This window comes from Schistosoma haematobium, chromosome 7, assembly GCF_000699445.3.
Source record: "Schistosoma haematobium chromosome 7, whole genome shotgun sequence".
Lineage (NCBI taxonomy): Eukaryota > Metazoa > Platyhelminthes > Trematoda > Strigeidida > Schistosomatidae > Schistosoma > Schistosoma haematobium.
Genome location: NC_067202.1, coordinates 13,088,463 through 13,115,286, shown reverse-complemented (window position 1 = coordinate 13,115,286; position 26,824 = coordinate 13,088,463). Strand labels below are relative to the sequence as shown.

General features: G+C 36.7%; 1 protein-coding gene across 1 annotated transcript in view; it reads right to left on the bottom strand.

Annotated features, from left to right (window-relative positions):
- Positions 1 to 21,374: 21,374 nt before the first annotated feature.
- The window catches only part of MS3_00011190 (uncharacterized protein), a gene marked incomplete at both ends in the record, with an annotated part of 41,829 nt that continues 36,379 nt past the window's right edge, over positions 21,375 to 26,824 (bottom strand). The window contains 2 exons of the mRNA XM_012939892.3: positions 21,375 to 21,442; positions 26,744 to 26,824. Of these exons, the coding sequence (XP_012795346.3) occupies positions 21,375 to 21,442; positions 26,744 to 26,824 (149 nt within the window). The remainder of the gene's footprint in view (positions 21,443 to 26,743) is intronic.

The window sequence follows — 26,824 nt, the reverse complement described above, 5'->3', positions numbered from 1 at the left end:
GTTGATTTCCGAAGATCATCACATAGGATCTCACACAATCTGGTCACCTTAGATCAAGATATCTTGACTATCGAGTCGTACTTTTCAGTGCTTTCTCGTGACAGCTTTATATCAGTACTTATTTCTGCTATCAGGTATTTTGGCAATAATATCGGCAGCCAAAACATTGTAGCTCCCCAGACAACCCAAAAAGGGGAAATAAAGGGGTAAATGCTTTGGTGGCGAAAGGGGAAAACGCATCAGAATGTCGCCTTTTTCGCCGTTTTGTCAATAAATTACTCACTTTTCGCCTAAATACACACAGAACTCCCTATTTTCCATCCATTGACATAACCCCAAAGGTCCCCTATGTTCGCCTTTATTTTCAACAACAGACCAAAATAAATCTGCAATGAAGTGGAAAACCGGCATATTTTTGAAAAATTTTATTTAAAAGGTAAAGCGTATTATTGTACAACACTAGAGCAGAAGCTTAAGCATCGATTGTTTTGCATATCCAATGCAATTGCTAATTCATTGTTATTTTAAATTATCTGCAAAAGAAGGAACATGTGATGTATTATTTATGAGGAATGTGCATTTAATCAAAAGTTTACTGACACTCAAACACACATTCTCAACACTTCTAAAGTTTCCCATGTAAGTAAGAATGTAAGGTGTTTGAAAAATAATGTTTATAGAAATGTAGGTAGAACATCAAAACAATTGCACGGGTATTGAGAATTAAAGTAGTCGTCCCGTGAATTCTGAATTAAAAAAAGAAAAAAAATTCACAACCATATCTCAATGACATGCTTTGGTACAACCAAATACTTGTGTAGATCTACACAAGAGGTAGTAATGCTATCTTAGCTTGGTCTCTGGTAAAATATCCGCATAATTATACCTCTTCCGCATGATTCTGATTTATTTCCTGCAATATAATCATCTAGTAGCTAATATATCTAACTGTAGAAGGTGATATTAACATCTTGGTATGTGTTATTATCATCTATAGCATATACATAATATTTACAACACTCAGGACACCTTATGTTTTCACTACAAACCTATTTCTGCCATAAAAGTCGAACAAAACAGTGAAAATCAGCAGGAATTGTGATAAAGATAGGAAAAATGATAAATCTTACCATGGTATCGTTAGTTGTAACGCAGTTTTGGTAGCCTTGACGACTATACAATTTTTATGACGATATATGCCAGAATCATGCTATTTCATATAAGAATAAAAGATTTGTTTACCATCAGTGTATACCTAAGTAGAAATACATGCTAATCTGCGATGCAAACACCGAAAAACTATTATAGCAGCACCTGATTAATGAATTTTCAAGGACTTCGCGATACCGTGTAACGCAAAATGGAAAAACCCTTTTTTTCTAATTATGAAAACGGAAAATAGGCTTTCAAATTTATTCATAATGTATTTCGAAATTTGGTTGTGCATAAAGCAGAAATGAAAAAGTAGCGCAAAAAAGTGTCGCGATACCCCTGGAGCGCTGCCCACCCTTGGTTACGCACCCAGTTGTAAAAGGCGGTCATCACAGGCTCAAGGTCACGCGTTTGATCGATTTTGCTAAGGAGTCTAACTTCTAGCAAGTTCACCCTTTTACATATATGCATTACAAAAGAGTATTTTTTTTGTTTTCATGGTTTTTCGTGCACAAGATATCTACACTATGTCTATTTCCTTCCAGAATACCAATCCCTTCTGGAGGCCAAGCACTTACATGGAACTGAACAATTATCAATTACATGTATGTATTTCCATTTTGTATCTTATTATTTTATGCAGGCAGTGGAGCAGTTCTTCAGGTTTGCTTGATTTTCACCATTACCTTTGAAGTAGATTCTTCTTTACCTTTTACTTGAGGGCGACTTAAGAGGCAGGTGAGTAAACACCTGATAGCCGGTCTGAGCATGGAAAAATCGTACCTCACCAACATGGTGTTGGGTAGCCCGCTCGCGGCACTTCCTCAGATATTCTTATTCCACATTCTCACACTTTCTCTTGAAAGCACACAGCAAACCGTCAGCGATAGTTGTAGAAAAGATCACATGCTACAAAATAACATGACAAGCTAGTAAAGAAGAGACATCCATGGGCTATCGTTGACAGCGTCAGTCGTCACTGATTGTAAGTCAAACAGTGAGGGAGTTGATAATTTTCCCTTGGGATGAGAAATAGAACTAAGGTGTTTTCGATAGATAGGTTAATCGAACCGACGTTCCTACGGAAGTCGATTCTAGGGGGAAGCTAATGTAACAGCTCAGGTTGATTGGTTAAGAAGTGACCCCAAACAACCAAGTATATGCCAAAACAGTATTGTTCAAGTATTCATTCACTTCCTCGTTTTCTATAAGCGTTATATTCCCTATTATCTTATATTGAATGTTGAGAGCCTTTGTTTGTCTGAACAGATAATCCCACGCTCCACTGTGACCACGCTAAGATCTAAATAAAGACCTATTCACTACTTGTCTGGTTTCTTCTATCAATAGCACGAGGGTTACTTTAAGGCACGAAAAATATTCTTTTTTTACTTAATTTAAAAATTCGTATGTTAGCATCTTAACCCTAAACCTTAACCCTCAACTAACCCTAACCCTAAACCTTAACCCTAACCTAACCCTAAACCTTAACCCTCAACTAACCCTAGCCCTAACCTTAACCTTAAACCTTAACCTTACCCGTAAACCTAACCCTAACCCAACGGACGAGTTTCTATTCCATATGCATTGTGAGTTCAGAACCTCTGAACCTTAATCAAACTTTAAAAGTTTTTAAATCACGTGAAAGGAGAATATCCACTGTAATTCATTACTTTCATATAATATATTTTTAACTTTATACTAACTTTTTTTGATTTGCTAATAATTGTCGAGGTCACTTAAGATTCGTTCAAGGGTCGTCCTTAAATTAGAGTCTCGCCAAATTGTTTGTTCCCCGTTGAGGAGGGAATGCAGTGTGATGACTGTAAAAAAAAGGTACCACAAAATGTGTACACGCCCAAGTCCGATGGCATACAAAAGATGCTCGAAGCCTAACTCGCATTGGCTTTGTATGTTCTGCTGTACGGATCAAAAGGTACTAATTCAGGAGGCTATGGGCCTATTGGCTTTGGCCTGCAAGAAAAACGATGACACATGCGCTGACAACACCGGCACTGACAGTGACGATTGTGTCGGTGTAGTACCTGCTGTTACGCGACGCCTCAGACAACCAACTCTGGCTGACGCAAAAGTGAGATCGCCGTTAACATTAACAAGGGGAGTAATACCACCTGGTACTGACATTGATAACAATGCACCTTTAATGGGAACCGACGAACTAGATAAAACCACCGTTCCAAATAGTCCCAATGTCCTGAGGGATGAAAAATGGACTACGGTACGTAGGAAACAAAACGAAAGGGAAAAAGCTGTAGGCAGTATACAGGTAGTAACTAACTGATGGACTCTCACTGTGAGTCACATACTGCACTACCAAAATCTGATGGTAAGAGTGAAACCCATCCTGGCGTGACTGAGAAGAAAAATCAAATAACAGGTAAAACTAATGACTGTTTACTTGATAAGTCATTGGTGGACTCTCAGACCAATCCGCCAAAGAAACGCTTCGTCCAACACTGTTGTGAGTCACTCACAGGACTCTGTTACCATAAAAGCTAATCGTAAGATATCAGTAGTTAATATACAGGATTTATCGTCACGGTCGAAAGCTGTTAACATAATTTCAAAGGAAGCTAAGCCCCTTCCTAGTTTAATTATTCGGAATCTAGAGGAGTCGAAAGATAACGACCATGCTAGAAGACATGCACATGACCTGCGGTTAGTGGAGTCCGTGGTAAGAAATGTGCTACCTGAAGAGGTTTCAGGGGTACATATTACAAAAGTAATACGACTCGGTAAATGGGTTGGAGGCGAGACCCAACCAAGAAGAATCTTCAAGCTGGTTCTCGGGAGTTTCGAAGAAAGAGACATTGAAAAACGCACCAAAAACGCATGACAAATGTCCGTATTCGACCAGATTGACCGCTTGAGGATCGAATCAAGTGGAAGAATGCTCTTACGGAGTTGAGGACTCGCAAATTAAATGGAGAAAATAACCTTACTATTAAGGGTTTTCGGGTAGTCAGGTCTTGGAAGCCAATGCTTCCGAGGCCTGTATGGGTAGAACGATTGATTTCCAAAACACCTTAAGTGTGTGCTACACGAACGCTCGTAGTCTTAGAAATAAAACGTCCGAGCTAAGTCTGATGGTGCAAGAATTATGTCCCGATATAATCGTTGTTACAGAAACTTGGTTCACCGTTGACATAGACTGTTCTCCTTTCATTGCTGGTTATATCTGTATCAGAAGTGATAGAGTTTCAAGTCGCAAAGGAGGAGGTATAATATTATACGTTAGGGATCACTTTCGTATACAATCAACCATATCGGAGGCTCATATCAGTGGCACATGTGAGGTTGCATGTTGTAAGATTAAATCTAGAAATGGGTTAGTGACTATAGGGGGAATATACCGTAGTCCGTTTTGTCTTGCTGACGACTTTATTCTATGGCAGAATGTTGTCTCATTATTGGGGACTTCAACGCACCGCATATCAACTGAATAGAGCTTACAGCTCCAGGTAGTGGTTTCGATAGCGACCTTTTATCTACCGTTATTCAGTGTGCACTTGCACAATGTATCACAAAACCGACACATATTGATTTTAATCATGATCCGTCACTGCAGGACCTCACCATCACCCACCACTGTGAGGATGTCTTTGATATTCAACACCTTCCCCAAATAGTGAACAGTGATCACGTTTTAATTCACTTTAAGTTTAGGACACATGGTATACAATTCGTATCTGCTCCACCCCGTCCCAATATCTGGCGAGCCAATATTCCGGAAACCAGAAACTGTACTATCTCGACTGATTGGTCGGTCAACGCGGATGGATTGATCGAAGATGAATGGAATAAGTTTAAGGCTACATTCTAGTCCGTAACGTCGCCGTCTATCTCATGGTCAGCACGTAAGCTATCACATTGCCCTCCATGGATTAATAAGGAAACCCGGAAGCTGTTAAAGCGTAGGAAACATTTCTGGGACTAATTCTTGTTGACAGGTCATGCAACATTTAAGCGTGAGTACCAAAAATACCGTAATATCTGTAAGAAAACCATAGCGACATCCCGTACCACTTACGAACGACAGTTGCTATATGATAGCCGTACTTGTCCGAAACGATTGTTTTCGTATGTTAAACGGCGAATGAAACGTAGTGTTGGTATTCTCCGTTACTGTTACACGAAAATTCAGAATTACTAGCTGAATCAGATGGAGCAAAAGCTGAGACTTTTTCAAACTATTTTAGCGAAGTCTTCTCTACGTTTATTGTAACAAGTACTTTTCCCATTCACACCGAGACACCAACCATGGAATCGGTTGGTAACCAACATCAAACCTGTCAAGACACCGGGTCCTGACGGGTTACATCCACGGTTGCTCTCATCTCTTGCGGACATTATTCCAAAACCGCTTGCGACACTCTTCAACATGTCCCTTTCACTCTCTTAACTCCCTAGAGATTGGAAGGACGCTTAGTCAGTCCTATATTTAAGAACGGTCAGAGACATATAGTATCTAACTACCGACCTGTTAGTCTAACTACCACAGTCGTTAAGTTACTTAAAAAGTTAATTCGGGTTAGGTTGCTAAGCCACATAGAAATCAATGCTATGAAGAATGTGCTAATGCACATCGGTCACGGTAATAGTTGCCGTTACACTTGTAGTGACTCACATTTATCACGAGAACACGACTGGTTTAATAAAAACAATTATTATCATAACTAACTGTACCAGTGTTTGTTTTTAATGTGCTTTTGTTTGACTGTGCTAATGACAGCTTTATTTTGCTTCCATTCTTTTACTTACACTTTGATTGTAACTTCGCGCGAATTCGGTTACGTTCTGTAACCAAGCTTGTATCCTGGCACGATCTCGGTATCCTTTCAATGCCACGAGATGGCCGGAGAATATATATCTCGATTTGGTCCATTAATTGCCTTCTGATATTTAGCTTCTCGGGGATTTTATGGATTTATTTGGTTACGTTCAACCTTCTCCTTCTGATTTACTTGGCATGCGATCCTTTGTAGCGGTGTTTATAGTTAACCTCAACTCGACGCCACGCTACACACTATTGAGGGTAAACCTCTTCCATGCGTTCAAGAGCATGAAGACTTAGGAGTAGTATTAAGTCATGATTTAAAAACAACTACGCATTGCAAAGCAGCCGCCGTCAAAGGTTTTCGTGCGTTATGGTCACTTCGCCGAGCGTTAAAATCTTTTGAAAAGGAAACGTTTCGAATTTTATATCCCATATACGTTAGACCATATTTAGAGTACTGTATCCAAGCAGCTAGCCCGTGTCTGGTAAAGGATACTAACTCTCTTGAGCGTTTCCAGCGTGTGGGAACGAAATTAGGGTCTTTCTAGACTCCCTTATGATGAGCGTTTAAAATGCGTAAATCTTTTCCCCTTGTCGTATCGTAGGACACGAGGTGACATGGGGTGACTGGCATTTCGTATCTTCAATTATGATTTGGGTGTTAATATGTCTTATCTTTTTGCTCCCTCCAGCACTAATAATCTCCGCGGTCATAGCAAGAAGGTTCATAAACCAAGATCTAATACACTTAAAGTGGGGTCCCGTTTTTCTCATCGAGTGGTCAATCATTGGAACGCCTTACCCGAACAAGTGGTATCAGCCCCATCAGTGAATACTTTCAAGGAGAAGCTGGACGTTCACTTGAAAGCAGTGTGTCAGGATTAGTACAGGTTCATCAACCTACAAACCTTATACTGAAGCTGCGAAGGCGGCTTGTAGAAAGCAGTTTGTTACTTGGTCTGCTGTATTCTCGGTCTTCTATTTTAACTCCAAATTCGAGTTGATCAATAACTTGAGTGATTTCGAGTCGTCTTCCTTTTTTGTCAACATGCCTTCGGAAATGAATTTTAATGTCGAGTCCATGCCTGCTACCGCCGATGAAGTCGTTGTTTCTGGATTGGACAGGATGCATGATTCAATTGTCGGAAAACAAGTAGTTAACAATATATTTTATTTGATCTTTGGTTTATCACGTTTGTGAGGTTAATGAAATCTGAGAATTTACGGGACCTTTTTGAGAATGAGAGAGTTGCCAAAGAAAAGCTTGGAGTGTTCAAGACCATTTTTCCTGCTGTGGATGTTTTTGAAGACTATTCACAGCCGAATGCACATAAAGTAACTTTGTTTAAACAGCAGAACTTTTGGAGGGTGTTTTTTCAGTATTTAATATGCTTTGTACCTCTCAGAGTTATGTGAATTGCAAATGTACACAATAATAATAGTATCGGTTATTAGTGGCTAAGTCATGGTCATCAAAGAAATTTATTTAAAAAAACTAATAGATTCCCGCAGTTTATGTGATGTTTTAAGTGATCAGGGAGGATTTCTCGCTCAAAAATTTAGGTATCCTAAATATTAACGTTCATCGTAGAGGCTATGTAAAGTCAATGAAATATAGCCTTTGAAATGAAGTCTTGGGATATATTCACTTTTCTGTGAGAGAGGTATCTTGAAATGATTGTGAAAATGGGCTCGAACGAAAATATATGATCAGTTTCGTTCGAAATATCAATAGAGTTATTCGGGGTAACCTAGTTGTCTAGTCTCGTTCCAGTTTTTCGTAAGTTATATTCTGGGGTCAGTTCACAAAAGCTACTCGAATTAAATCCTATGATTGATGCTAACTAATGATTTTCGGTTTAACCATTACATTATCTTAGCTTCATATTTTTCACGATTTTGCTTTGAGGATTGGCAATTCAATATGAAGTTTGATTATGCTTAGTAAAGGACATGGACTAACTTGTGGAGCAGTGAATTAGTGGCCTGAACTATTGTCTTTCAATGAATGGGTTACTTGTTTATTGTATGGGAACACAGTTTTGCCTGAGTATCTGCTAACATTCTCGTTGTCTGAACTTTCATGAATTGATCTTCCACTAAGAGCTCCGCTCATTGACTTACAATATGGAAATGACATTGTCCTGTTTGGTGAAGATGCCGATAAAATGCAGTCTTTTGGCAATTCTGAGCAACAACATCAGGATGTTTGGAATGTGTTCTCTCCCGCTCTGATGCAATTTGTTGCTTCAGGAATGGCCTGAGTCAACACCTGACCTAAGGATAGGGAGTGAGGTAGTCGAACACGTCGAAAACTTCACTTATCTCGGAAGTCTGGTCAGCCTTAATGGGTTGGTGTCTGAAGAAATCTCTGCACGGATTCAGAAAGCCCATCTAGATTTTGAGAACTTACGTGACCTATGACGAAGGTGAGATATCCGTCTGTCAATTAGAAGAAGTGCATACTACGCAGCAGTTCGTCTTATTATACTTCACGGCTGCGAAACGTAGCCACCAATAGTAAAAGACACTAGTAAGTTACTATTATTTGGTCACAGACGTCTTAGAAATATAGCCCTCACATGATGGGGTCACCGGGTAAGTTATAGCGAGGTTAGACGCAGGGTATTTGTGAATGATGGTAAATCAGTTGATAAGGTTGTAAATCTTCCCAGACTCTTATGGTTTGACCACGTGTTACGTATGCCTGAACACTGAATGAAAAAATGTTAGGGGCGGCGAAAACAAAACGTGGCGTCAATCCACTAAGGCACTACATTTTGGTCTTAGCCATGTTGATTGAGGCCCGCGCGACTATCGTAAGCAATGGTTGTAAAATCTGGTTGACATGTTTCAGAATCAATCAAAATGGCTTAGGTGTATACACTCCTTGTCTGCCCTTAAACGGTGAGATTAAAATTGCCTTGTACATTAATTTCTATGAACTAATTCGTTCTCTGTTTTATATATTTATACGAAATCTTTCTCCTATATTTTACTATTATTGAAGTAACTACTTCTATGAACTAGGCGTTAACCTTGTGCTAACGAGGCGTGGCAACTTGAACCGATGCATATATGTGCCTGGTCCTGCATTGTTGCTGACTGACTGACTGACTGAAATATTATGTCTCGAAAATATTTTTATTCAGGTTATAGTCACCGGTATTTCAAATGTTTTTGAATTTATGGCCTGGTCTGTACGTAGTTTTAAATCATCTACCTTGTTTTGTCTTTAATTTTGCCAGTTTAGTCACGGTTGTAACATGTTTAACTGTTTTCATTCCCATTCACATTTTCTGTTTGTGTTGGCCAGATTACCTTCAAAGTTGAGGAAAAACGCTTCGTTACCGCCCGAATGTCAATGACTCATGGAACTGATGGAATTACAAAGGCATGTGGAAACGTTCGTCTCAATAATTTTGCTCACCGAGCTGAATGTGCTGATATTGATGTTGAGATCGGTTCAAACCAGATGGTTTCCAAGTAATTTTTACTCCTGATAAACTCGTCGTACATTATGTAACTTCTTGTCATGTACTTTTCGACTAGCGCTTCATCGTTATTAATAATAAGAACCCTTTCCATGATAGTCAGTGGTCCTGTGTTGCACGTTACATAGTGATTTCATGAATTATCAGGAATGTCATTAGTCCTTGATTTCTATGCTATCTGGACCAGTAACCGTGTAAGAGTTTATTGCACGAAATTGGTTACTATACGTCAAAAAGGTGTAGTACGTATCAGTTTATGCTATGTTATTGAGAACTATGAAGCTTTATGTTGAACCCTCGTTAGTTCTGTAGTATTTTCATACTCAGTAAAGTCGTTCAGAAGGACGATGAAAGCTCCACGACCAAGCCATCCAGCTCAGAGAACAAAACCACCAAAATCATCCACCTGAGGTACAAATCTCCACCATCTCATACTCAGTAAAGGTATCACCACTGAATATCGATACTATGTGCTTAAACGAGGCTAAATCTTGGTTGCGATAGGCAAAAAATTTGAATATATATTTTAGGATGTAAATGATATCAGTACTTCAGTAGTTCGGATATGCTTAAGTGAAAAATCTTTTCGAGTTTTCTTTATGATGCATTTTTTCTCTTATTATTGCTGCAACCGTTCGTTTTGTTCTCAAAAGTATTCTGTTTCTTACCATAATATATATTTCATGTGCCTTGCTTTTCTTGATTTTGATATTTCAAGTACGTCTTTGCATTTTTATGTTTGATCTTATATGTTGATACTAAGCTTTCTATTGTCTAACATCCTTGAAAACTTCACTTCACTCAAAGGCAAGAAGCAAAGTTAGTCCTATACATATAAATCAAAATGATTATAATTTACTAGGAGAAAAATTGTAAGTGAATACGGATAAGTCACGTGGCACTAACTGACATCAGTGAAGATACATTGAAAATAGAACATGGAACTTCACACTGAATAAGTCAGTGGACAAGGTTCTCTATCAGTCAGTTTGTGATTTCTGGAGTTGATCTGTTGAGAAATATTATCTATGAGGACCCCATATCGCCGGAATCTTTTTGCAAGAGATAAACACTTGTGATGCAAAATATGTGGAACTCCTCTTTCTTTAATTAAACATATTCGTTCAGCTAACACTAAGTCACATTATGACAACGGATTTAGAAATGCAGGTGTAATAGTAGCTGGTTTTTCATTACTAATATACATCCAGTAATGCTGCTTTCTCTTCTTTAGAGAAATGTTGAACGTTGTGTGTCTTAAAAGCAAAATGGATAAAAGTCTATTAAACGTGATACTTCATAAAACCCAGTGTGGTGAAAGATGAAACATCTGCCCTTAATTTATTTTGGTGGAGATACAATGAAAATAGAATACCGGACTTCACACCGAATAAGTCGGTTGACAAGGTTTTCCATCAGCCAGTCAATTCTTATAATCTTCTATAGAAACAATTTGTGGTGATTGTTATCCCAAGCGTAAAGAAAACTCCGTTCCATTCAGCTCATTCGTTATTCATCATCTGTAACGAGATTATTGTTCTAATCTTTCTAACCTTAGAGTATCGCATAACAGGGTGGTGGAGAATCAGTGTTAAAGTATTCACAAAAATCAGCATCTAAATGTGATTGGATTAGCACAGTATTGATTTGATTTGATTGTTCAATGCCACATATTTATTTGATTATTTTGATCATGATAAATACCTTAAAGAAGTCCAGACAAGTTTGGCGGACGAAATGTTGAAATTATATAGATTTCAATCGCTGAGATCGTTTCAAATATAGTTTACACTTTTAATGATCTCGTGTCCTTTTCATTCAGTATTTAATCATTTTTGAAATATGTAAATATATATTGTCTGAATATTCAGCATCACTGATGAAAATCTAGCTAGCGCGTCCAATATTCTTTGAAGATAATGCGCTACAAACTAGAGCCCTTCTTTTACTGTGGTTCGAAATTTGGTTGTACTGTTATAGAAAAGCTACTGTTATGAGAGAACTAAAGACATTTAGTTGATTACAACCTTTTTATTGTATATTCAAAATTTTACTGTGTTTTTTGGATGTATTTGTTTTACTCAACGTCTGAACTTGTTTGTTTATATCATTAATTCGGACATTTTGGTTTCTTTTGTCTTTGGTTTGGTATTTGGGAGTTTTTGCTCCGACAACCTACAAAATTGAAGGTTTGTTTTGTAATTGTTATAATTAGTGTTGCTAGAACGACATTTGGGTTGACTGTTTGTACATTGCGAATAAACTTTGTTACCTAAATTGAAGTTTGGTTCTATTGTTAATTTGGGTTCGTAATTTGCAAAAAGATCGATATACCGTACTTCAATAACGGGAATGAGCAAAATCTTGGACGTGACATAAAGTTCTTCGATTATTGGTTCTGTGTTCATAACTTGGATTTGTCTGCACCATTTGGATCAAATTTTTTGGTCCTATTAATCGATTTCGTTCGGATTAATTCATGCTGTTTTTGGTAATCCATTCTTTTGGAACAAAGGCATACGATAGAATCACGAAGCAAAAGACCAAAGGAAAACGACGAGGTGAAAAGTAAAATTTCTAAAGCTCTTTGTGGTATGTCTGACGTTGATGATGATAAACATGATGATGTTAGTGTTAATAGTACGTGTTCTGATCGGCTTAGTTCTTCTAGACCGAAGTTAGCTGAGGCACTACTTAGACAAAAGAATTTAGAAAAGAGGCTTGAATTAGAAATGCAACTTAAGATGTTAAGTGTTCAAGAAGAGGTTGATATTGCTAAATTAGAATGTAAGGTAATAGAGTATAACCGGCTTTCCATAGATAAAGGTGACATGAATGCAAAGTGAAAAAGATATTTGGATCGTAATACTGATTGTAATAATCGTTCCGAGGAGACACTACATTTCAAAAGGTGGTTGGGTTGATGAGTTGAATGATACAGACAGGTCTCGTAAAGGATATTCTGTCGAAGACAAAAGAGCCTTAGAAATAGTTAATGGTTTCTTTAGATTGATGGATGGCCTTTCCCAAGTTGGTTTACCCTGGGAGTGTGGCAAGTCAAGGCTACCGTATAATTTGGAACTAGTTAAGCGCAGATTAAAGTGCTTAAAAAGGGGTGTGCGAATGATAATAACCTTCTGGCGAAATACCGAATTGTGATGGCTGAACATTTAAGTAAGAGCTATATCACTGAAGCTAGTAAAAGGCAATTCGACTGTGATTCGCTTTGTTGGCATATCACTCGTTATCCTGTTATCAACCCTAAGAAGTATGGAAAATTGAGAATTGCTTTTGATTGTGCAGTTATCCAACATGGTCATACCAGTAATTTAAATCTTTTTTGAGCGCCTGAATCCACAGGTTTCCTTAGAGCTCTTCTAGTGTCAATGCCATTCTCATGACCGAATCAAGTAAGAGGGTTGTGTGTGTGAACAGCAATCCCATCCAATGGAAAATAGCCTTAGTGAAGAAACGATTACCAGAATAAATAATTTAAAATCCGTTATATGGGTTGAGGGATCTTCATTCAAGAGAATTATTTTGCTTCATGGTGAAAGCCGAGATTCTCTGGAAGTTACGAAGTCGATGATCCTTCTTACAACCAGAGAAACAATTGATATAAGTAGGTGGAATGTCCAGACAATGTTACAGGCCGATAATACAAGCACACTCTTAAAATTACTGTGATGCAATCCTAAGAAGCATGGAAAGCACCTATATGGTAAAAATGTCATGGATCCGGTAACCATGTTTCTGTTGCCGTGATATAACTGATGCTAAAGAAGAACTGGATAACAGCAATACATAGGTTTAATGCAGCTTTTCCTATAGATACTGACAAACTCAATGAATGAAAATAGCTGTCAACAACAGTTCCCAACTGTAGAGCTCAAATCTGAATACAACAAATAATATCCCTTCAACCAAATATTTGCTCATAAAAAACCTCCAAATAGTAGTTTTACAATCAATAAGAGGATAGATGTAGGTTGATGCGTGGACATACGCACAATCGGACTCACACATAAGTTTATATAGCGTGTCGAGTGTTTAAATTATAGCAAGTAAATATACAATCAAACGTTCTGGTAAACTGTCCCGATCACAACGCTCCGTCATATACAGTCTGAGTCAATAAATTTACATATTTTACGGAAAAACATCTGTTTACCTCAATATAAAGTTTATTGAACATATCTGATAAATATACTCATTTTCACGATCACAGATTGGGCAAATAGTATGCAGAGTTTAATTTCAGGTAATGAGTTGATGTTAAGCTACTGAATGAAATTATATTTACGTTTTCATGAAGCACAAAATTAAATACGACCGTAGTTGATATAGGTCATGTAGAAAACAAATTCCTGTCGCTCATCCACAGCTTTTTACCACTAACTACATCAAACAGATATTATGGTAAATGTTTAAACTAAACATGATTTAAATGTAATAATTCTCAAATGATATTTCCATGACATCTCAATGAGTATAAACTTGTATTTCCAACGTTTCGTTACTAAACGCAGGTCACTTCTTTCTAGCATGTATAAACCAACCAGTATGTCACGAATTTAAAATGTACAAACTTTACTGATTAGGCTCACATTATTCAAACTACGTTTTTTTATATATTAACTCTATAGAATGACTTACCCTTGGTTGTGAAACGTCAGAAACACAAGCTCCTACTTTTCGTATATTTCAAAAGTATATTACCATTCCACATGGTGATTAAAATACTTGGCAAACCCAACTGTTAATTAAATCGTTTTAATAATAAAATTTATTTCAAATAAACCAGTGGTTTACTGCATCCGAAATTGTTCGAAATAGTTTTCGTCATCCAGTAGTTCGAAATTGACATCCATGTTAATAATAATCATCTGATAACTCTAGTCATTACGTCATCAAACTAACTGTACAGTGAAGTGTTGAACTACCGTAAAAATGTTTGAACAAATAAAAGTGAACTTCTTCTTTTCCTAATCCCTCCGTCATGACAGCATTGTTCCTTGGCCCACCAAAATTCAGAGAATCTGCAGCCAGACTAAAGTTCACAAAACCAGCTCTTCTAATCATGATATGAATTAAAAGCCATGTCAACTCTACTAATTAAATTACCGTAACCATGTGATCTGTGACTATTCGCGTTTATGAAAGTAACTGTTAGTAAATAAATTCTTTCTTTTGTCCAGTAATCGTTCATATAATATTCATCATATCTTCACCCTCCGCCAAATGTTAGAACACTGCCATACTTATCAAAGGCCAACAATCGTAGTGTTTCTTGACATCAGGGCTGCCTTCGATTCGTTGGATAGGACTGTTTTCTGAGATTGTCTATTGAAGAAGGGTGTGCCTGAGAAGTTCATCAACATCCTAAAAGCCCTATATACAAACACTTCAGGCAGAGTGAAGGCATACAACCACCTTTCTCCATTGTTCTATTCGAGCAGTGGGGTTAATCAGGGTTGCCCAATCTCACCATTCCTCTTCAACTTTGCCATCGACGACATTCTGGAAACATCTCTGATTGATGTAAGTAATGGTGGTGTTGATCTGTTGTCTGGAGAAAGACTGTAGTGGCATTGGACCATAACCACACAATCCTCAAAAATGAGTACGAGATTACTCGGAAAATAGATATTCAATATTTAACGCGGAGAAATACCTAATGATGAAGAACGCGCGAACACGGAATTGAATTAGTTGGAGTTGATCGAATGGCATGGCTCGGCCTCGCGGGCGTGGTCCTAGTTAAATGTTATTTTCTATCTTTTATTCATATTAAATATATTGTTCTATCTCTAGCCTAAGCTTGTTCTCCATCATGCATCGGTAATTGTTAAGATACAGTGAGTTGGTGTAGACGATGATGTAACTTCCACGTAAGATCTTATAGATTAGGCAGTTATATCATGATAAGTCTATAATTTTAGGATTAGTTCTATTATAAGAGCATAGTAGACCATAATTCTGCAAGACTTTTCGACCTTGAGTATGCGGATGATATTGTCTTACTGTGAGATAATGCCCAAGGCATGCAATCCGCACTTAATCAGTTGGCAATCAGTGTCCGTAGGTATGGTATGTGCTTTGCACCTTCGAAGTGCAAAGTACTTCTACAAGACTGGCAGGATTCTAATCCTGTACTCATCCTGGATGGTGAACAGATAGAAGTAGTTGAGAAGTTCGTGTATCTGGGTAGCTGCATAAGTGCTGGTGGTGGCATGAGCGATGAGACCAATTCACGTATAATGAGAGCCAGTGCGACTTATGCCCATCTGGGCCACCTTTGGTGCCCTCGTGATGTTAGTCTGGCTGTAAAAGGTCGGATCTACAAAGTGTCGGTGAGAGCAGTTCTACTCTCTGCTTGTGAAACCTGGCCTCTCCGAGTTGAGGATGTTAGATAACTCTCTGTGTTCGATCATCGTTGTCTCCGAAGAATTGCTGACATTCAGTAGCAACACCATGTCAGTAATGCAGAGGTTCGGCGTCGTGTGTTCAAGCGCAGTGACGATAATCCAATTGGTGTCACCATTTTGAAACATCGAATTCGGTGGATTGGACATGTTCTACGAGTGTCGTCCCAGAGAATTCCACGTCGTGCATTATCTTCCGACTCTGGGACTAGTTGAAAAAAGCGGAGAGGTGGTCAGTATATGACATGGTGTCGTGGTATGAAAGAAAGATGCAAAAGACTGGATTGTGTCGGTACTTCTCGACTCCCTGGTTGGGGTCTGAGAGACGGTGCTACACAGTGGCTAGAGACGTTATGAGATATGGCTCAGAATAGAAGCCAGTGGCGATCCTGCTTTAACCTTCTTTTACTTTCTTCATAAAATGTGGTTGTGTCTCCCTTAACTGAAAGATTTCTTCTGATTGTACCTTTCCGTTCCCCCATTTTTACTGTTGTTATTATTACACTACCTTACACCAATCTCTTCTTTATTGTTCCCTTTTTACGCTCCTTACCTTTTTTCTTTTTCCTTCACTTTAAATTCTCATTGTTTTGTGTGGGGCATATATATTGGCGCTCTCTTGTACCAATATTTATGTGTTCAAATAAATAATAAATAAATAATTAGTCCCTTTGATAAATTTCGATAATGAAGTGAGAAGACGTAGTTTATCAGAATTATGTTATATATAAGGTTGATATCAAATCAGAATTTGTTGTGTTGTACAAAAGCCTTCAAGGACGTATACTAAGGTTTATTGAAGCCTTGGCTATACGAAAATTGAAACCCACTTTATGTGTTCAAAAACAATTTGTGCTTACACTTAACCTACCCTGGTAGTACTGGTTTACTATCCAGAGTGGTAATCACATTTGTTTCTGTGTACTTCAATATTTTTCCTTTGTTATGACTTACCCTTAACCTGTGTAGTTGACCTTTTAATTTTCATATATAAATGTTCTTAACAATTATATGTGTTATTATCAGAATGTGTTTTGTGGAGATTTTTTTAGAAATTTTCACAGATTGAACTCATGAGTCAGTTGAAGCTAGACCACCATTGAAAACCTGGAAGCACTGGACGGCCGTTTCGTCCTAGTATGGGACTCCTCAGCAGTGCGCATCCACGACCCCGCACCACCCGGGGCTCGAACCCAGGACCTACTGGCTTCGCGCGTGTGTGATCAGATTGTTCGAAATGTATTGCGCAAATACATCACATAATTCTGATAAACTACGTCTTCTCATCGCATTATCGAAATTAATAAATAAATCAAGCATTTAACGGACAGTTTTTACAAGATAAAGTGAGAAAAATAATTTGGTGTACAGGTCACTCCAACACAATATGTGCCTAAGATGTGTCATATGTGATCATAATGTAAAATATACCATACATATTCATATTGAAATAGATTTTCTTTAAAGTCAAACTGAAGATATCAAAATATGGTCAAGGACAAGTAAACTGATAAACACACATAATTTCGAAGTTATTCAATCTACGGTGCATACAAAGACACCTAGATATACTGAATCGATGTACAAAATGCCTCTCATTTACTCATAGGCTTGAAAACGTCTTCGAGAACATGAAGTGTGATCAGTAGAAGAAACGGTCATTCAAAAATTTTAAATAGGCACCCTATGCAAGGCTACCCTGTATAGTGTACTAGGATTCGAGCATTATTCAGACACGTCACCTCAAACGTACACGTGCGACCGACTTTTATGGTTAGGCAGACTAGGTTGTTCTGTCCGGTATCTAAGATCGCTTGGATCGTTTGCCTATTAACAGTCAACCTATCAAAATCTCACTCATGTTGGAAATCTTGTGACCAGTAAAAATGAATTATGATTATGATATCAAGGTGAGACTAAATAATGCGTTACATAATAAGTGGCCGATTAATTTGCCCATGATCTCGTTGTTACATTTTCATTTTTGTCCATGCTTATATGACATCCATGTAGTGCTTTTACTATGTGTATGACACATTTTCTCGTTATTGACTAACTTCAAACGCAACAGTGCATCCCATCACAAACAGTTCGAATTTGTTCGTTACTGATTCTTAACGTTAACCACATACCATTCTGGTGTTATTTTTGAAGAGGCACTTCATAAAATCATCGCTTTACTTATTTCAGGAGGGCGTTTGGATTTCTGTTACCGTGTTAGCTTTACACGTATTATTCTAGATTCCAGATTTATCAGTTTTTCTCGAGCCACGATTATGACCCTGATGATCATGTGCTGGTTGACCATGAGTGATTTTATGATTGCGTGCCACTCGCTTATCCTACTCAACATGCGTCAGTTACTTGTTACTATCTGGCTATAAATGTTGATCAATGCTTTATCGACTCCTGTTGACTTACACGCATTCTCCTGCTTGTATTCTCGCTTTTCGTTTCCAATGTAGGCTAACTGGAACAAAAAGCGCACGAAGTACACGTATTCAAAGCTCATGCTCATATTTCACTTATTTTAGTCAGTCAATCACGAAAATCCAGTCGATATATATTGTGGGGTACTTGTTTACTTATTAACTGACGCCTAATACCCCTCGTGATTGAGCATCGGCCTAACAACATCCAACTCACTCCCAGAAACCCCTCCACAGTCGTTGTAATTGCTCTTCATCGTTTTGACGGCTGCTTCAATTTCTCTACTCACTGTGTCCTGTGGTCTTCCTTTCTCCGTTTCCCTTCAACTTCGCAAACGAGCACTTGCTTAGTGGTGAAATATTGTGACTTCCGCAATGTACGTCGTTTTCTATCGATAGCATTATCATGTAATCTGGACGAAATCCGGTCAAAGTGCTACAAAAGGAAATACATGTTTGGCTTGTTGAGATTTTCAGAAAGCTTCTGATCCGTTTGGGAAAGTCAAGATCCCATTTGATTCACCGTGCTCTTTGTACAACTTTAAAAATTACCAGAATATTATACGAAACCCAATTGATATATTGCAATACTGTATTTAACAATATCATTGTGATTCATAGTTGAAGAATCAAAACTAATGTTTGGATTGAAGAATAACTACCTATGTACATTAGATACGCGCTATTGCCCAGTTGAAAGCTAAACAAGTTGATTTTGGTAAATGACAGTTCTATATTTCATTATAAATACAAATGTGCATTCGTATCTAGACAAATATTACAACCCAGTTATTCAACCATTATTTGTTTAGGCAGTTAGCAAATCTAAATTACCACAAACAAACAAGTTGATAAAGGATGAAGGAAGAATACCAAGCGCACCAAATAGATTATATCCTTTATTTTCTATATAAACCACATGCAGATGCATTCAAAAGATAATATTTGGTTGCTTTATAAAACAGGGTGTTTCTATTTCTGTAAGAGTGCTTCAATTCACAAACACAAATGCACAGTTCCAGTCAGTGCAAGCAACACGATCAAAGGTGTCACAAATCAATTTTCTTCCGGTTCGTATAGACTCAATGCAACTGCACTGTCACAAGTTTATATCAATGGAATAGAATGTGCATAACAGAGGAATCTTCTGCAATAATGTCATTGTCCTTCCGACTTTTCGATTGAGTGTATTTTCGTGGCATCCTTCACTTTCAACATCAATGTATCATCCACTAATCTGTCAACTCGAGAAAACCACTAACTTGACTACCATATACGGAACTGTGAGTTCCGAGGATCAGACTCTTCTAAAGGGCAAGCCTTAAATAGGATGGCAAATCAGTTCTGGATTCCATCGATAACAAGATTTTCTCTATTCCACTTGTATCATTTCATCTAACCAATAGCATGAACTTGAAGAGAAACCAGATGAACTTGTGAATTCAAATCACCGATTTTAAAGTTTTGGCAAATGTCATTTCTGTGGTACTCACGACACTAAACCAACTATGTCGATTATGTTCCAATGCGGTCACAAAATTCAGAATACTTTACATCACATTCATAATATTGCTATGTTAAATGTTCAGTATTATTTGACAGGAAACATGTAACTTCTGTTCCTTTGGGGGTGGAAATAGTTATTATTCAATGATCATTTAATTTAAATGTCTCAGTCCATGTAAACTCAACCAGTTTATAATAATAGGACTGTGAAGAGAATCTCTCTTCAAAGTGATCAGTAATTTTTCGCTCAATGATCCATTCATAAACTCCTGATCTCAACAATGTCATCAGTGTCTGAACAAATCCTAAGGAGTGTGGTGAATACTTGTTTACTCAACTATTACTCGTTTCTCTTCCTCTGCCTAAGAGTCTTTTGATTTGCATAAATATCATTATTGACTTCACTTAGCGAATAAATCGATGTCTTATCTGTATATCAAAACCAATATGAAGACAACAATCTATATTTATGAATACAAAATTAACAGTTAATCAGAAATAAGCACACTGCATTTACGGGTACAAATACAGGACACGATTGATGTTAAAACAATTTAATAAGAAAGAACAAACCTATGGAGACCACAAGAATTATCACGACCAATATTGGTATAATGATATCTGAGAGAGAAAAGAGCGACAATTGAAAAGTAGCACTTGTTTACTGATGTGAGAAAGTATGAAACATTCAGCCATAAGTTACAACGGAAGAGAGAAAGACCTGAACTAACAAATATATAAATAAAACAACCTTGTGACTTGTAGTACAAGGCGCATGCACGTGGTGTGATATATATTGACAAATCTTAACCTACTGAATTCCGTTAACAAACCGAACCTGTATACTATTCTGTCAATGATTGGTACAAATGCGTTGAAAATCTGTGGGAGTGAACTGAGGGTAGATGTTGTTATGACAAGTGTAAATTGTAAAGGAGAGTATACACATAAAAAAAAGATATCAAGTTATGAGACGTGGATAATCATAATGGTCGGAATAAGTGTTTTAAAAGATTCATTCCACATAGTTTCTACGTATATTATTTTTACCATTATTTAATTAATTGACATTATGTCCGTGTTCGTTATGGAAAGAGAAGCCATAAAATTTGAATAGTCCGAACTTATTGGCTTCATATTGTTACATCGTATCAACTGTTCAGACTCAATTGGGCACCACTTCATACAACGATTTTATACTTCACAAAGTGAACTGAGTACTCATGTAACAGCTTACATTGATTGGTTAGGATTTCACATATTCCCTCACTTCCTTACTTTGTATAGGCATTATATTTTCTAATATCTTATATTGAATGTTGAGAAGCTTTGTTTATCTGAACAGATAATCCCACTGTGACTGTGTGAATATCTAAATAAAGACCTATCCACTACTTCTCTGATTTCTTCTATCAATATCACGAGAGTAACCTACAGACACGAAACTGGTGAGCTCGACATTGTTTGTCAAATTTAAGCAAAATATACGAACTTCAGTGACATGAATACATTCAGATGGTGTATAAGAATATGACAAATCCCAAATGGAAACATCATAAACATAGAAACATCAGTGAATAGCAAACTCACTTGAAGTACCAATAACTTCGAAAAATGATGAATTTAGAACATTTGATGCTAAAAATGCAGCATGAATACGAGAAAGATATGACGGATTTTACTAATATAATTCAAACAAACAACTGATACTCAAAGTTATTATGGATATAATACTAAATTATTGAAACTCGTAAGCGAAAAACGTTACTTTATAGTTCAACAAACAGAATAAAACAATTTATTGCAAGAAAGAAGATAATCAAACCGCTACAAAATGCACCGAAAAACACAATGAATAAAAGCTTATATCATAGAAAAACAGAAAAAGAAACAAAAACACAACAACAAGAATATACGTAATGAAAGCGCAATGAAAAGTATAATCTAACAAAGTATAAATATTATTGACAAATGAAGAATTAAAAGAGATTGACGGTACAAGTGAAAAAAAATTTAACAATGTCTAATGATTTCTGATTTGTCCCTACCTAAATCGAACAATGTTTTGATTGATTACACTTAGAATAGAACTTTTCACAAAATACTAGAAAAGCAAATGTAAAGGATATTTTTGCAACAGCGGAACGGAGTGCGGAAACACTCAGGAGCTAATCACAGAAAGACACGTGTGAAAAACAAAATAATATCAGTGGTGGAAGAGAAACTCAGACATCGGTGAGACGGAAACAAATAGATTGAAATGAACACGAGCCAAACCACAACATTCACAAAAGTGCAACAAACACTCCACTGAGACTATTTCAGACGAATAACAACAACCAATAACTGATTGATAAAGAGAGCATTTGAGAAACACGTGTATGGTGGGAGACTCACATGTGTTGAGATTTGCCGTGTTCTCCTCGTTCATCACAGTCACACTCACAGCTGTCACGTTGATAGAATAAACAAAGAAAGCGAAATAGCTTATCAACAGTTGAGTCGACAAACGGAATATGCACAAATGGTCAACTCGTGATAGAACTTTGATGGAGAAGATAAACCACGTTAAATGATATCACACTTCAGAATGCGCAAATAACACCAGCACATGCATCCAACCTACACTACGAATATAAATTATTTGTCAGGAATAGTATGGTGTATTTTACAGTAATATCGGATGACCCATGTCCAATAGAAATTGTTTATTAGGTTTGTTCAAATTTCCCCCATTTTCCGATTTCACTGTACTGTTTCCACTATGATGAATTGATTTCTACGCCTTAGTAAATAGTAACCATAAACTCAGATGACAGTAAATGCATACGCTTACACATGTCGATGTTTACTAATACGACAGTTTCACACATGAAATTTCCACGCAACACTACATCACACTTCTATTGTCACGGTGAAATACTTCTAGATATTTTCGTTTTCATGAATGTGTAGATACCGTTCACAATTGAGCCACATTTACATTACGATTGTTAGATTACTGGTTATGTGATTATCTTACATTCCGTTTGCGTTGTCGATTCTTCTTTGTTCAGTTTCTTGTCTGTTAGTTCATCTGCAAAATACAACATTATAGGTATGTGAAAATATTGATGATTCAGTGTGGTGATTCAGTTAGTGAACACAATATTATGAATCCTTTCAATGACATAGCTCTAATCATTGCTGTTGAATTAGATCATGCTCAAGACAACTGTGATTTAGTTACGTAATCAATGTTGTAACACGAGTGAGTGTGTGAGCTGTTACTTGAGTTATCGTTAACCTGCACCTGCTACATGTACAGAAATGCATGTCACTGTCACCTGGATCACTACTGTCGATGTGCAGAATAATAGAGACACTACTGAAATTTAGGAGTTTTACAAATCGTCACACTTAGATCACGGAGTACAATGTTTGTTGGGTCTCTCATTAATTTTCGTCATGCTAAGAAATGTCAATAACTTCCTACTGTTTATGAGAAAACACACCGTTCCTCTTGAATTACACATTGAGAATGTAAGCGGTGATACCGTCGAGGTTTTGTAGCATGATTTCTGTCATTGTTGATATTGATGTAAATAAATCAATTCAGTGGTTGCTATCAGAACACTTGACACAGTGGACGTCTACTAGAAATTTTTCCAACTGACATTAGTGAAACCTAACTAGATTTATAGCAGACACATTTCGTTTGTAGCATTCCTCTTAAATGATTCGTATGATTCGAAGAACGGAAAAAACTAAAATTTGATAAATTTCAACAAACACAACTAACGGCACGTCAGTGAGTACCACACTCACTTGAAGTACCCACCTTGTTTGCAGATGATGAATTAAGCGAAGTTAACGTTACAAGTGAAAGAGAAACTTAATATTGTCTAATGATTTCTGATTTGTCCCTACCTAAATTGAACAATGGTTTGATTGATGACACATGGAATACGACAATTCGCAGAATACTGGAGGAGTATATGTAAAGGATATTTTCTTAACGACGGAACAGTGTGCGGAAACACTCAGAAGCTAATCACAGAAAGACACGTGTGAAAAACAAAATAATATCAGTGGTGGAAGAGGAACGCAGACATCGGTGAAATGGGAAGAAATATATCTAAATAAAAACGAACCAAACTACAACATTCACAAAAGTGCAACAAACACTCCACTGAGTCTATTTCAGACAAACAACAACAACGAATAACTGATGGATAAAGAGATTACTGGTTATGTGATTATCTTACATTCCGTTTGCGTTGTCGATTCTTCTTTGTTCAGTTTCTTGTCTGTTAGTTCATCTGCAAAATACAAGCATTATAAGTATGTGAAAATATTGATGATTCAGTGTGGTGATTCAGTTAGTGAACACAATATTATGAATTCTTTCAATGACATAGCTCTAATCATTGCTGTTGAATTCGATCATGCTCAAGACAACTGTGATTTAGTCATGTATTTGATCTTGTCATATTGAAAGCTTAGTCAATTTTTAATCTGTTAATTTTTTTTTCACTTTAGGTAATGCAGTGTACGATTCTTAGTTATGAATACCTTCTGTCATTTCTGTTTTTTCTTGTCCACTGATCTATTTTTATGTTGGTTGTTATTTCTCTTGTTTGTTAAATGGCACCCTTATTATTTCGTTAGTCGTAAATTGAATGCTCAAACCGATAGCACATTTTCTTCCCTTATCTATCGCGTTTATATAGGGTTAGGTATTTGTTGCGAATATGAATGAAGTTCACTTTTGGACGAACTCTTCGTCGATCAAAATTGATGTATTTTGCCAATTTATTCATGACATCGAATACATAATTTCCTATGTTTAAATTGATAAACATGTTGTATAAATTTTTGAAACTTTCAGTTCACTACTATTTACATCGCTATTGGTAACAACTTTGGTAACTTACATTTAACTTTTGTTTTCTAAAATCCAATGAAAATATTTTGCTATCAATCACACAGATTAAAGTATTAAATTTGAACACTTCACTCGAAATTCAACTTTAGCCACTCAAACCTCAATGCAAACGTATATTGACGTTACTGTGGATGCAAAACACATGATTTGCGCCTAATCTATCTACAATATTGATGAGCATCGGAACTCATGACGTACAAGCACACACAACTCAGTGATACGTCAAATATTTTTAGTGCATCGCAACTTAGACTATTGGTCAATTGGTCGATTCAATGACTTCTGATCATCTTACTACTAGAAATGCATTACAGAAACGAAATGTTTTCCATTATTTGACAGTTTAATTGGTAAACTCACATTCATGACGTTTTCGTTTTGATTCCAGTAGAAGAGAGAAAAGTTTGAAAACAAACACTTTTTCTCATTATTTGAAAACGAAACATCAAGTTAAGAAAATTATGCTCAGCAAAGATAAGTGACACAACTCACCAATCTGGGAATTTCAACTGCAATTTCAGTCCTGTAGATTCTACGATTTTACTGTTTTTAAATTACCATTGTCACATTTTGTTGCACCAGACAAACACCATGCCCTATGATAGCATGATGTTAGTGATTCGATGGTTATCATTCGCGTGATCTTTCGCAAAGATTCACGTCATTCAACTACCTGATCGTGACGGCAATTAGGTATGTGATCACCGTTTATCTCTAGTTATTTATTTGAAAATATAGGCGTGTTATATCTATTCAAAATGAACAATGAGAAGATGGAGTTTTACTGAAAAATGTGATGTATTTGCGCTAAGCATTTCGAACATTCTGGTCACACATATACTTGTCAAGTCATTTTTATATGAAAATTAATAAAGGTCAATTAAATAAAAGCGCGCTATCAATGAACCTGGTTGAAAAGGGGCACAAAATGGACATTAACACAGCTTTAAGAACGTCGTATAGAAATTGTCAAGGACGAATTCTTGAGTTCATTGAAGCCTTGGCTATTCGTAAAATTAACCCTATTTTAGGTGTACAAAAACAATTTGTCATAACCTTGAATTTACCTTGATAATCTTTAAGTCACTCTATGGCCTAGGATAACACGACAATTTCTTATTCTTTCTTTCCCGTTTGTCATTTTGCTTGAACTTTTATTTAATTAACATTCATTTATTTTCATATAAAAATGACTTGACAAGTATACGTGTGACCAGATTGTTCGAAATGTAAAGTGCAAATACATCACATTTTTCAGATAAACTTCGTCTTTTAATTGTTATATCGAAATTTATATAATTGCTTTATATTCAAAATGAGAGGAAGTATGCTCCAAAATTCAGTACAATTTGTGCCCATCTCAGTACCTGTTACCAGAGACATAGTACGTGTTATGTCATGGTTGTCATTGAATTATCGTGATTATTACACTTCGTCATATTCAACACTTCAAGAATCTGTAGTGTCATCGGTTCAAACCAATGGTGGCCTCATTTTCTCAATATTGATTTTTCTAATGTTTTCAGTTGTTATCAGATTAAATAGACAATGTGGACTCCGAACTTAATAATTCAACAAACGTCAGCTCATAACTTGTAGGTACGCACAATAATACCAATTTATCGTCTATGTGGAAACACAATATTTATAACTGTACATCTCGCCTAGATCTACATGATACATGTTCTCACTATGTGGCAACTTTTATAATTATCTTGTATTGTGTGACTGTGAAATGTAAGCACTGAACTTTCGAATATGCACATCATCTCCTCCATCAAACCTTGAATGTCGAAATATTTTGCAAATAATGATAGACATGAAAAAAATATTACCGATTGTTGGTAAAGAGAAACGGTCTCCACGTCTATTGAACAGAATGAACACTTCTGTGCTTCTTTCCTTCACTTCTGTGTGGTTCATATAATATTCAACTTGATTTCGTGGCATGATAAACATCTCCAATTTATTTTTCGAATTTCCTCTAAACATAACTGTGGTGTCGACTTTACATGGTGATTCTTCTCTTCCCAATGTTATACGTGAAGACGAGTCAGACTGCTTTTGTATTCGAACATTTTCGATCCTCGGAA